This window comes from Physcomitrium patens, chromosome 7 (assembly GCF_059467195.1).
Source record: "Physcomitrium patens ecotype Gransden chromosome 7, ASM5946719v1, whole genome shotgun sequence".
In the NCBI taxonomy this organism is placed as follows: domain Eukaryota; kingdom Viridiplantae; phylum Streptophyta; class Bryopsida; order Funariales; family Funariaceae; genus Physcomitrium; species Physcomitrium patens.
The window spans coordinates 204269-218500 of record NC_143416.1 but is presented as its reverse complement, the minus strand read 5'-3'; the positions used below and the strand labels follow the sequence as shown (position 1 = coordinate 218500).

The window sequence follows — 14232 nt, the reverse complement described above, 5'->3', positions numbered from 1 at the left end:
AACGATAGTGGTTCCATGTTCAGAAATTCGATCGTGTGAATCTCTTCCCCCACCCGCCCTTGGGCTAACACAATCTCCCCCTCTCTCACCACGCATAGACGCATGATCCTCCTCCTCACATGGACCTCGTGACGACGGCCTTGCCAGAGCCATGTGGTGGTGGTTGTCTTCAACTGCGACGGCGACGGCGACGACTTGGCCCCAGCCCCGCAGTTGGACCTGGTCTTTGACGGCGTCTCCGTCACGATGTCACATTACGCGCTTCGTGGTGCCGCTCCCGCCATAGCCCCATCAATCGCTCCTCCTCCCCTAAGTATTCATCCACTAATCTATCTCTCATCCACCATTCATCCATTCGCATATCTGCCTGTGTGTGTTACAGCGACACAGCTTGAATGTGTATCCCGATGATCATTTTTGGATATCTGTTTGGTGAATTCAACATGCAATCTGTTGCATGAAAAAACATATTCCACACTTTGAAATTTGAGAATATATCCAATTTCTTCATGATTCAGTATAAATACTTTTTCTATCTATTTATCTATTTATATATTTTCTATATTTATACTGTTTCTCTGTGTGTGTGTGTGTGTCTGTATCTTCGCCAGCAGCTTATTCTTCATGACGTTTTCAATGTATATATATTTTTTAAGTATGGGATGCAAGGAAAATGATTACTGCCGCATTTATAAATAAATAAATAAATAAACGTTGCTTCTAGATTTTTCATTACTATGATAGTGTGTGTTGTGATTGCGTATAGTATCTTACATGATACGATATGAACGCGCCATAGAATGCCCAGTCAGCTTGGAAAGTGCAACGGAGGAGCTTTTAGGGCTGAGCTGCTGTTTGTGCCCCAGAGAGCATAAAACCCATATATAGTGTCCACCATTGTTGAAGATTTCAAAGGATCAGGACGGACTTTGTCATCCACACTTGCCCCGAGGATGGATGATGTTCATATGAGTGGGCAACAGCCCTGCCAACGAGGCAGCCACCTGGAGAAGTGCGCACTTTCCTTGGAAGACGGTGACGTGGCGAGGAGAAGGACGGCACGTGGAATTGGCCAACTGGTTCACTGCTTCACACCCTCCGAAGGTCGAAGTGGACACCTTTTATTCTGCCTAGCTGGCATGCCTCGTCACCCCTTCCAGCAAAGCCTAGAGTTCCCGTACAAATACGATCTGTGTCAAGAATAGTTAGGGCTCAAACCATGACGAGAATTCCCACAATGTGGCCCACGCAAGACCGGGGTAAACAAAAAAGCTCAATCCGCACGAAAAATACTTTGAAAAACCCAAAGTGCTAAAATCATTATTCGTGGAGACAAACCCTTTCGTATCCCTTTTGCCATGTCATTGTCTGATTGATACAATCCATACATTACACCCCTACAAAGGAGTGGAATCGTTTGTGAAGTGGAATGAATATGGCAACATTTGACTTGACCAAAAAATGGAATAACGAAGACCTCGAGCAGAGAAGAGAAAGAAGGAAAGAGCATAAAATCGATAGAATAACGTGTAGGATTGCACACCCATTCTCGTTGCAGACTGCTTTCTCAAGTCTCCATTGTGTGCACATTGCTATTCGAACCCCACAATTGTCCAGAGCAGTGGAGCTCTCAGGAAGAGAGGGAAGGCGTTCACCCAAAGGAAGATGCAGAGGAATACAAGGTGGAGGGGCAGTGAGATTCCTGCAGACAAAGGCAAATGGGGCCAGGAAGCGATGGTGGGCCACGCCCCTGGGTAAGGCCGCTGGGAAAATGCAGACGGCTAGTGGGTGGAGAACCTGTCATGAGGCTTAACGGATGAACTACAACTCCCTGATCAGGCTGATTAACGCCGTCAGCCTCTCCAACAATCGGATTCTCAGGCTCAGGGATTGGAGAATGCCGCCGGGCAGTGCAACGTTAGCCAATCATCGGAGGCAAGTGGTGGTCATTGGGGGGGGGGGGGGCTAATTTAGAAGCTGGGCGGGTATGGAGATGCTCCAGTGAGCCAAACGCCGTATAAATTAGGGTTTCTCTCGCGATGCTGCCGGCCCCCGGCACACGTAACAAGATGATCGAGTGGGATAAAGGCCATCTGTAGGAATCTCATCCAGTCGATGACTACACAAAGGGAACATGCCGACGAACGGGATTTAGATTCTAGAGAGCTAGAGAGAAAGAAAGCATAGGGATCTTTTCACTTGGGTTTCTAATCTGGGAGGGGAATGTCACACGCCACGACGGAGGCATTGGATTACATCCGAATGGTCCTGCGTGTGGACATACCTACGAGGGACGTGGACAGATACGCTGTATGAATGAATGGTAAACCTTATGCAGCACGAGACAAAGTCAGCGAGGAGAGGGATGAAGAAGGAAGGAAGGAAGGAAGGAAGGAAGGCCGCAGCAGGGCCCCAGTGCATGCCAAAAGCACAAGATAAAAATAAAGCATAGCTTCCATGTGTGTGTTCTTAATGCAGGATGAGGGAAGCGCTGACTACATATCTGAGCAAGAGCGTTCCCCAGGTTAACCTACATCAACAACATTCCAAAGTGAAAGTGCCTTCCAGTATCCTATTCCAATCACTAAAATGATAATTATTATAATTATCGTGAAACATGAAAACGGGGAATAGAGAATTTGCTAAGAATCATGAAAGTGGTAAGGATTAAGTGGTATTGAAGATTACGTGGGTGCACTGGTGTGAATGAGGGTCTAATGAGGCAAGCTCCCCACCCGGTGTGGTAGGTTTGCTTGGATTTGGCCGATCAGCGAAGGTGGTGTCCTAATTTGGTATTTCTGTATCGGAAGAGGAATGAAATCAAAAGCAACATGATGACGACACATCCCACATGCCGCTGTGTAAGAACAGTTTGCAGGGAGCGGAAGGGATGTGCACGGTGGTTAAATTGTAGAATCCCATTAGGAGCGCGGCGACAGCAGATGGTGATGCTGTGGTGCAATCAGAGGATGCCACCGAACACCGGGGCCCAAGAGGAGAGGAGGGAGAGAGCGAGCGAGAAGGATCGGGCAGTGGAAGGGAGAGATACCATCCTACGATAGCAACCGAATCCTCGACAAATCATGTACCAATGGACAGTCGAGGATCTTTCAACCCAACACCCCTTCCCCTCAAGTGGGCCAGAAGAATCGAGAACTCCCTGAACGCAACTCGCCAGGTTCGCGGCAGCGTTGGGCCCGGCCGGGCGAGTTACTAGTCGCATCCGGCACAGTTTCCAGGAGGGGGGGGGGGGGGGGGGTAAGACAGCGGTTAGTGCGAAGGTATTCAGACGCGGCGATGGGAGAGAATCCATGCCCGCCTTGGCATCATCTGCGTTAATAGAGTGAGATGATTTCGCCAGGAAGAGCGAGAAAAGGGGGAAGAACAATCGAGGCTACGATGACCAAGTTGGCCCTCTTGAGTTCCAGCTGCCCCATTCGAGCCCACTCCCAGCGAAGATACGAGCCGCGCTTTGGCCGAGTGGTCGTAAGTAGAAGTAAAGGTCCGCGGCCGCTGCGGTCTGTGAAATTCTCTCGCACGGAGAGAAGCGTGTTCTGCTGGTTTCTTCGCACAGAGACTTCTCCTGCACCTTTTCTTCTTCCTCTACATCGTCTCCTGCGACGACTACATTGTGTGGGAGCAGTGGCAACCTTCCTGGCCACCCCGGGCTTCCTCTCAGTCAGTGGCTCACGTCTCCCAGCTAGGCCTCCCATCGCGTCTTGCCGGCTCAATCGGGTGTCTTGCTCTGTTTTTTAACCTCTCTCCCTTCCGGCCCTCTTATTCCTCTCCAGTCACTTCCGCCGGATCGCGACTTTTGTACCCATTTGGGGGTTGGGTGTTATAAGTTTGCCCTCAGGGTGTGAGTTGCTTTGTGTGTCTTTTGTAGTAGTACTTTGCTTGTTGGGTGCGGAAGGGAACCTTTGAGAAGTCGACCCATTCTCTAGTTTTGCACCAGTCCCGCTTAGTGTGTGTGTCATTAGTGTTGGTTGCAAGTCTGAAGCCTTGAGCGAGATTTGCAGGATTTTCTCATACGCTTCTGATTAGGAAAGATACATCCTTATTAGTCTGTTAAAGATGGCCACCGAGCGTGTGTCTCAGGAGACGACCTCGCAGGCCCCTGAGGGTCCAGTTATGTGCAAGAACCTTTGCGGCTTCTTCGGCAGCCAAGCTACCATGGGGTTGTGCTCGAAGTGCTACCGAGAGACAGTCATGCAAGCGAAGATGACGGCTTTAGCTGAGCAAGCCACTCAGGCTGCTCAGGCGACATCTGCCACAGCTGCTGCTGTTCAGCCCCCCGCTCCTGTACATGAGACCAAGCTCACATGCGAGGTTGAGAGAACAATGATTGTGCCGCATCAATCTTCCAGCTATCAACAAGACCTGGTTACCCCCGCTGCAGCTGCCCCTCAGGCAGTGAAGTCCTCTATCGCAGCTCCCTCTAGACCCGAGCCCAATCGATGCGGATCTTGCAGGAAGCGTGTTGGATTGACAGGATTTAAGTGTCGCTGTGGCAACCTCTACTGCGCTTTACATCGGTACTCGGACAAACACACTTGCACATATGACTACAAAGCCGCAGGGCAGGAAGCGATTGCGAAAGCTAATCCTCTTGTCGTGGCCGAGAAGGTTGTCAAGTTTTGATGAGCATCCGTTAAGCTTTTCTGCCGACGATTTAGGCTTCATACATTGAGTAACTCTACATCTTTCTTCTTTATCGAGAGAGCGAGTCGCATCAAGATGAAGTCGAGGGGTGCGCGTCGGTTTTGGGGAGAGGGGATTTCTTTCCCCTTTCCCCCCTTGGCGGCATCGTGTTTTATGTGTACAGAAGTAGGTTAGGACAAGATAGAATCATATGCCAGATCAATTGATAGTCCTCTTTAAGGAGGACACTTATTACACAATTTATGTATCCTGGGTAATGCATGCCTTGATTGTGTTGTTTTTTCCCCTTTCTGCATCAGTGGTGGAGTGTCTCTGCTATTTTTCCTTTCTAATGTCCAGTCGTAGTAGTTGGCAAGTCTGTATGTTATTATACATAGTTTATGTTGACCAGTTAGGGCAGACTTAATTATTTCCATATTTTGCGTCACAAAAACTTGAACTTTTGGCTACATCACTGGGTCGAGGTGAAGAATGCGCTCATCAAACGACATGAACAACTTTGCTCCCAACACTTCTGCTTCCTGGTTCCAATGGGTGCATGCTCATCTCTTCGCGAGATGTGCAGACTGGTCGGAGCAAGTGGATAATAAACTTATATTCTAGACTACCCCAGTGAAAATGTTTTTCGGATGAAAAATAATTTGTCCACTGATCAACTCTACTTACCTGCCCTTGTAAACGGCCTTTCCTAGCAAAATCTGTTGGGCTAGTCTACTGATGGTCATGGTGACGGTTGATGCGGATGACACTCAAGCCTGGGTGTAACTTCCCAGAAGAGGAATCGCGTTTTACGTGCACATGGAGCGAGCAATTAGGATGCAGGGAGCACGTCTTTCTTGAGTTGAGGGAATTCTCGTTCAGTGTTCAACGAGCATTTACTACAGATTAGGTTACCCATCCCTGGAGTTGTCCAAACTACGCCTTAACTAGTAGCTTCTGCTTGCAAGTTAAGCAGATTTTCGTGTTCCAAGATAATGGTTTTGGTAGTTATTGGCAACTAATACCATGTGTATATAGATTGTTGGTTCAAAGTGCCGTGGTCCACCTTGAAAGAAACGTAGCTGTCATGTCCCTCAGCACATGTGGTGAAGCCTTTGTACACAAATCACGGACATCTATGTATTCATTTGTTTTCAAGGATGACTAAGTTCAACCCTCATTGTACCATGTTTTTTAATTTTTTTAATCTTTATTCATGTGTTAAAATCACATATTTTAAAATAAAGTCCAAGTTAAAGGATTTTCGTGGAAGTCGAATAGTATACTGGAAAATGTAAGTGAAATTTGTCGAGGTAAGTTGTAAGATTGTTTACACAAACTTCAAGGTCAATTCTACGTTTAAAATGAATTTTATCAGAACATACAAAACAACAATGTGGAGTTCAAGAAGCAATAATTCTTTGATGCGTGGAATTCCGGAGTGTTATATTTAACAACTACGGAACGTTGTCATGACTAAATAAATCCTGGAATGGGTTGATTAGGAGTCCATTTGGTAAGTTAATGGAGAGATTCACCTTATTCGTGTCCGTTAATTACCTCTCGTTATTCGGGAATCCGTGAAATCTGCAAGGTAAATGATTTTCCAGGGGCAGCATAATACGCTTTTACGATACAAAGAGCATGTGCTATTCCAAATTCCGGACTAATTCAGAAGCAAGACTGTCCACGGCTCACGCAGAATTACCGCCAGAGTGGAAGCCAACTTACTCACACCCCTTCCTCCTCTTCACCCAAGGAGCCGTGACGCAGCAATGCCATTGTATTCATGCGGAGGAGGAGGAGGACGAGGTGAGCTTGAGAATGGTTGAGTGGCCGCATGATGAGTAAGCCAGGGAGGGGTGGGAGAATAATGGGGGGATGGCGATGGGGTCCTGGGGCTGTTCAAGAGAGAACCATGGGATGATGCCGCACCGAGTCATGGAGCGAGCGGGTCATTTGTTCTTGACGCGACGCATTTCTGACCCACTACTGCCCACCTCTTTCTCAACCCCCTGCCTTCTTCGCTGCTGCTCCGTCTCGCAGCGCCACCCGTACATGAATGTGGATGGGTAAGTTAGGAGCCAAAGATTTCTTCTCCTCCTCTTTCTCCACTACTCATGCAACCTCCCTGTACTGCAGTGCATACGTGTTTGCTTTCTCTCAGCCGTTGAATAGCATTGGCGACAGAACACCACCACCAGACAATATGAATATAAATATTTATAAGAAAATAAAAAATAAAATGGGGAGGGAGGGTCTAGGTTGCGCAGAATACTTTATAGACATTGCGTTGGAGACAGGAATGTAACAGCTTGGTTTTGGAAACAGGAATGCAACAGAATCGTTTTGGGACTGTGCACTGGTGGAGGGATCAAAGACGATCAACAAGCAAGCGCCTTGAGCGGAGATCTGGATGTGGGTGCCGAGGAACGAGAGAGGTGGAGCGAGGGAGATGGGGCGTGAGCACAGAAGCAAGCAAGACGATTGATTCCCAGTGATCGGGCATTTGCCATCCTGCTCTTCCTGTTTGCGTCGCTATCGGATTCTCAACTTACCTACCTAAATAAAACAAAACAAATATGAAATGGCACCTTTGAAATATGTTACAGGATTTGTGTTTTTGGAGAGTGTGCATAATCTCTCTCCTCCTTTGCATCATTTAAGTTGGAATTGTGCATATTATTGTTGTTTTGGATTGATATTGTGAGGGAAATGGCTTTGGATTGAGAGTGGTAATGGAGAGTTGTTTGGAAATTCTTTATTCTTCTTATTATTATTATTATTTTAAAATATATTATTTTTGTCATTAAAAATAAAGCAATAGTGTGTACAATAGAAGTTGTTAGCAAGGTTTATTTTAGTGTCAATTTTGTGCTAATAAGGGTCGAAGGACATCATTTGCAACAAATACCATTACATTCTTAAGTACTAAGCATGCACTTCTTTTTCTATTTTTTGTGCACAAAGTCAATCAATAACTGTATTATTGAGAGTTTTCTATTCTCTTTGCTTAGCACTTTAGATAATTTATTTTCAGCAATAGTCACAAGTATTAGAACTTAAGGCTGGTAGAACTAATATTCAGGTATTATAAGGCTGGTAGTAGAAATTCTTGTTGGTGTATGTTTTTAATAAGTGTGCATGCTTACAAAAAGAATTCATTGCCAAAAAACCAAATATATTAGAAATATTAGGATTTTTTTATCTATTATTTAGGTTTGACTTCCAAAAAGTTGTTAAGTGTCTTTTAATGTCTCCTATTCTAGTTTTTTGTAAGTATAATATTAACTATGCCATATGCCTTAATATAAACACTACCCAAGTCAACAAGACCTTTAACATTGAGAATGACTGTTATTTGTCTTAACAATATAATCTTATGCAAATTAGAAATATTTAAAATAAAATATTTCAAAAAATTAAAAAATAAATCTATTGATTTATACAAACAATAAGAGTAATTATGCATTAAAAAAAATGTAAGTATGATATAATAGAACATTATAAGTATTATATACAGACACATTCTCTGCTAAACATGCACACACACAAATGTTTCTATGTATATATATACCAACACAGACACATACTCTGCTAGACTCACCCAACTCTGGGAAGTGTGCTCAGCATCCAAGATATACTACACAATAGGTAGTCTACAGAATAGACCTATGCACATGCTTTAAATATTATTTGCCTTTATGAAGATTAGATACAACCTAAATCTGGTGCTCCTGTCTGCAATTCTCATGGAGCACTTCCCACTGTGAAGTTCTAACAAAAGCATGTGCTATGGCATGATGCACTATTTGCAAATACTGTAATCCAAAAACTCAAATGATATGCACCCATCACCTTTTCCAATCTTGCACATGGCAAAGAAATTAGCTTGAGGATGTGTATTTTAGCTGCATGTTAAGTGACAAAGGATTGCCCCCACTCAAAAGTGATATCTTTGGAATTTCAACTAAATTGAGCATAAGAGATCTTTGAACATGTACACATGTCACTTCTGAATGTAGAATGCAGTGTGATATAACCTGTTGCAAGTGATTACCACTAATGTTCCTGTGCATGACATGCACACTACATATTTGATGTGTTGGAACACTTAAAGAGTACACAATGTTTTTTTTGGAAAACTTCATGAATCAGTAAACCCTAGAAAATGCTATTGGAACAATCCATGATTGACTGATCCCCCAGTAGGAGAATATGGGTTATAAAGCATAATGAAGTGTCTCCTATGAAAGCTTCTCAAGGTTAGGTCACAGCTAAACCATGACTCTTAGATAGCAAGTATAAAAACAATTCCTCAACCTCCAAGCAAAAGACCTCAATGGATAATCAAAAGGCCTACAAGCATGTCACACAAAGGCCAAAAACGAACATCAAAGCGCACACTGGTGCTTTCTTTTAATGAATCCTTGGATTGGCAGGGCAGAGTCAACCCTCACATTCAGGATCCGGACACAGGATATTTGAATTCCAGCAGTTTGATACATAGTTGCCATGTCAAACAGCCTACTTACCTCTGAAAAAACTAATCTAATACACACATATTGAAAACTAGTAGTATCATTCATCTTTGTTGGTCACTTGCGGGTGCTATGGTAGATTGCCACACAAACAGCAATTTTCAATATGATTGCTCAAAGCCATGAAGGACATAAAGTTATGCTATGCATCTTTCTACTAGAGAAATTGTGTTTGGAAAGACTACGTCCCACCATTGTATCAAAATTGGAACTGCACAACATTGCTATAAAACAATTTTACACAATGCAACTCTGATTGTGAATTTTTTTTTACTTTTTAATAATAAGCCAAAAATTATGTGCAGATGTTATACATGAATGTATATGTATATATATATATATATATATATATATATATAAGTATGTATAAAAAATAGATTTAAAAATAGGAAATATATTCATTCCAAAAACAATAAAAGTTTCTTCTTCATCTAAAACTAATAAATTGACCCATCAAATTCACAAGGGGAGTGAACTTCGTTTTTTTATTTCATTTTGCTACATTTCTTCTAAGAAGATTCTAGCCATCTTTTCACTATTAAAGCACTTTTTTGTAAATATCACTGTACATTAGGCTAACATCCTCTTTTATATTGCTCTCTAGAAAAACACTTATATTTGATGGCACCATTGCAAACAAGAATGCAATATACAAGTGACTATAGAAGAAAAAATATTTTGTTAAATTTACTCTAATGTACTTCATTTTTTGTCCTTGAGATTTTTTTATTTTTTATTATTGAATAAGCTATGTATGACAAATTTTATTTATCTTTGTTTATTTTGGCTCAAAACATAAAAGAAGACCTAAGTTTTTTAATATTTAGTGTCATTTTAGAAACAAATGCAATGTTGCCAAACTATTTTTCCATCATCTTAACTTTAATAATATGATAACTAAAACATTTGATAATTAGCTAAATTCTATTATAAAGACAATTAGTTGGATTAAGATTATACAAAAGCATCACATATGTGCCAACTTTTAATGTGAGCTTATACAAAGGCCACCTACTTATTTCTAGTGTATTCATGTATTCTATTAGAACAATCTTTGTGCCTTTCAAATCATCAACCTTAGTTGAGCTCAAAACATCTTTACTTTTTCTTGGAATTGATTCTAATATTGTTTTGTTTATCATAGTGGCTTTACCATTATGGGCACCAAAAATAGTATTTTAATCAAAAGTTTATTGTTACATTAAGCTTTAATAAAAAATTACTAAAACTTTTGACATAGGATTATTAACTTTTGGGAAGTCAAAAATATCAAGTTAAGACTGATAATTATAATTTATATTAAAATTTATTTACTGAGTAGAAGAATATATGACAAATTTATAAACAAACTCTACCAATAACAAAAGAATTGTGCAATCATCTTGATGGTAGTTAATAGGTTGTGTTAATATTTTTTAAAAAATTGAATCATTTTTTTTTAAATCAATTTGAGAATAAAAAGCCAAAAATAGTTTAAGTAGTCCTTTAACATCTTCATAAGAATTTTCCAAAATCTTAATACAAAATGAGTCTATTTATCTGATCTAATATCTCTTGGCAATCCATGATAGAAATAAACATTGTCAAAAAAAAGAAAAAAAATAGTTGTTTTTTTTATCTATGATAGTTTTTGTGCATGATACAAAATATGCTATCTTAGTGAAATGATGCACTATTTTAAATATAAAGACATAAGAACTTGACGTTGATTGATTTGTCATAAATTCAATAGAATTAAAAGATCATAGTTATTTTGATATATGTAATGGCTAAAGAAGTCTATAAGGTCAATGACAAAGAGCTTTTGATCTTGAATAAATACATTATGATTGTATAAAGTCTTAAACTACCTTCTATATTTGAAGCTAAAAAAAATATTTTAATGTAGATTTTAAGATATTGTTGTATTAAAAATATCCTGCAACTAAAAAATTGTAACAAGCTTGATGAGCGTATAGTTGTGTTTTATTTTAGAACATATGACTACCTTTTGAAATATAATATATTATTCTTGAATTTAAACTTAAAACTATCATGAAATTTAGTTAAATTATTTTTTATATTTTGAAAAAGAAAATTTAAGGATATATTTGATTGAACTTTAAAATAAAATTAAATCAATAGTCAATGTTGATTTCACCACCCAAAGATGAAATTGCTTTGGCTTTAAAAAAAATATTTGTTATTGATTAAAAGTTGCATCTCTTTCTTTTAATACAAGATAAAAAAATCTAAAAATGATATATGATAAATTTTATTGTTTTTTTAGTCAATAAATAATCTTGAATTTATATCTTAATAAAGATATGCTTTAAAGGGCTTATCAATGATTTAAAAAATATTTTGACATAAAATACTCAAAGTTCTTGGATTTTGTATACATAATGAATAGACTTGAAGTACCTTCTAGATAATAATTTCATCTTTGAAATGAATTCACAATTATAAGAATCTCTTTGTGGTGGATCTTATAGCTAATGCTAATAGAATAAATATTTCTAAATAAAAAGCTACTAGATGAAGTTTGTCATCTTCTTTAATTTATTAGAATATCCCACTTAAAGCAAAATTCAATGAATTTGTTTCCATAAAAAATATCTCGGAGAAGTTGATGCCATACAAGATTAGTAAAAAAAGTAAAAGCCATCTTTAAAGCTTCAAAAGATGCTTCTACATCTTCACTCCACTCAAATTTTTCTTTATAAGTTAAACATATATGTGAAATTGCAACTTGACAAAAATTCTTGATAAATATTTAATAATAATCGGAAAATTTTAAAAAAATATTAAATATATCTTATTATTATTTTAATCTTCTAATCTATAATAGTCTAAATTTTCTTAGGATCTATCATAAGACCATTCTTTAAAATGATATATTCTAAGAAGTCAGCTTGAATAGTATGATATATATATTTTTTCTTGGCATAAAATTCTAAATCTCTAAGTTTTTATAACACAAAATAAATAAGAAGTTTATACTCTTGTATATTTTTAGAATATACTAAAATATGTTTTAGATAATAGATGACAAAATTATCCAAAAATTCTCAAAAAAAATCATTTATAAGATATTAAAAACGAACGAGTATATTTGTGAGTCCAAAAAGCATGAAAATATATTTTAAATTCTCATATATGGTTTAAAAGGCAATCTTCTATTTATCTCTTTCTTTTATACATATCAAGTTGTATATTCCTTGTAGATCTATTTTGTATGGATCTTGGCTTGATTCAATTAATCAAAAAGTTTTAATATCACAAATATAAGATATTAATTTTTTATGATAATCTTGTGGAGATTTTGATAATCTAAAAACATCCACAATGATCCATTTTTTTTCTTGAAAAATAAGATAAGACCTCATATTAGAGATTTTGAATGGTATATGAAGTTTTTAGTTAAATTCTTATTAATAAGCTCCTTGAATGCAATCAATCTGTTTTATAATAAACTATAGATTTGGTCCAAATAGCACTTAAATTAAAGATCAATTGAATAATTATAGAAATAATATTCTAAAAGAATATCTATATTTTTTTTCTTAAAATATTTTAATTAACTTAATATTAGTTTAGAATTCCATTTGAAGTCTTTCTGCCATTAAAAATGGGTTTGGCATAAATATAAAAAATTAACATATTTTTTTTTTCATACATGAAAGCTCTTGCATCTACTAATAAGAATTTAGAATTTTGATTGTTTACTTAGACATCAAAAGTTTGAATAATGTTATTCATAATTTATCATAAAAATAATGTGACAAATTGAAGCAATTCTAATTGTGTAATTTAACTACAAGTCTATAATTACAATTATTACATGTATGTAGATAGAAGTTTTTTTTTTCAAATTGGTTGATTCTTTTAATAGTATATAATCAATGCATAAAAATATAAATAATTTAATTATCTAAAGTTCATTAATTTTTTTTGTAAAGATCTACTAAGTAAACTTTTTGAAAAATTCCTAAACATACTTAATATTATAGACGCCAACATAGTATAGCAAAAAATATATATATTCTTTTATCGTCAAATCAAGAAGGTTGCACTAAATGGTGCAACTATACAACAATACAATTCTAGTAGTATATAAGTTTAGATATTTGTTTTATATATTAACTTTATTAATAATTTTAAATAGCCAAAATCATAAATAAAACTTATACACAATCAAAAATTAAAAGAGTGACCTAATATATTCAACCAAGTATTTTAATTTAGTATGAGTAAGGTTTTTTGCAAAATATTGTGTCAACCTTTTAAAATCACAAGGTTTTATATTTCGGATCCAAATTTTTTCTTTTGTATTATATTATTCAAATTTTTTTCTTTCTTCAAATATAAGTTTTTTTTTTTTAATAATGAACTCATGATTTTATTCATATATATTTTAAGAGTCATAATCTCAATTATATTAGTCTTAAAAATCATAACTAAATTTAATAATATTAAAAAAAATTCTAAGTCTTAGAATTTGAAGTGATATAACAATTAAATGTTTATAAAATACATGGTATTTATCTATCTATTACATAACTACAAGTCTCCTTATCTAATTAAAAAATAAAAATTATTCAATAAAAATAATAATATTAGATAAATTTTTAATCACACAAGATTATAAAAATTATATTGATTGAGTTCTTTGAGACAAACAAGATCATACCAAAGAGTCCAAAAAATAATCTTTGGAGATTTTATTATATAACTTATGTAGAACAATTAATAACAAGTAAAAAGCTTAGAAAAAGCATCATTATGGCACTAAAATTTGTTGCTTAGATTTTGTCAATTTCTCAATAATTAAATAATATTTTATTAAAACATTTTTTACATAAGTCAAGGATACCACATTATTTGAATTATGACAAATTCATAGGTGTGTCCCTGAAAAATTAAGAATTATATATGTAGCTATTGGCATACATGACACATGTGATGTATAAAAGCTATCTCTAATTAAAGTTGTAGAAATGCAAACAACAACATAATTTTATTTTAGTTTTGTTACATTTCTTATGCATAGGATATTAGTAGATTTTTT

General features: G+C 36.8%; 2 protein-coding genes across 3 annotated transcripts; both read left to right on the top strand.

Annotated features, from left to right (window-relative positions):
- The first annotated feature begins 4074 nt into the window (after positions 1–4074).
- On the top strand, positions 4075–4901 carry LOC112284841 (zinc finger A20 and AN1 domain-containing stress-associated protein 8). Its single transcript, XM_024525145.2, has one exon. It carries the CDS (start codon positions 4075–4077, stop codon positions 4639–4641), a length of 567 nt encoding a protein of 188 aa, XP_024380913.1. The 3' UTR covers positions 4642–4901.
- A 1481-nt stretch (positions 4902–6382) lies between these two features.
- On the top strand, positions 6383–7230 carry LOC149988503 (uncharacterized). 2 transcript variants are annotated; one of them, XM_090251615.1, is made up of 2 exons: positions 6383–6713; positions 6973–7230. In XM_090251615.1, exons 1-2 carry the CDS (start codon positions 6523–6525, stop codon positions 7043–7045), a joined length of 264 nt encoding a protein of 87 aa, XP_090107741.1. In that variant the 5' UTR covers positions 6383–6522; the 3' UTR covers positions 7046–7230. The 2 variants fall into 2 exon arrangements, with proteins under 2 accessions (XP_090107741.1, XP_090107740.1); XM_090251614.1 differs by having other exon boundaries at positions 6391–6713; positions 6906–7230.
- The last annotated feature ends 7002 nt before the right edge of the window (positions 7231–14232 follow it).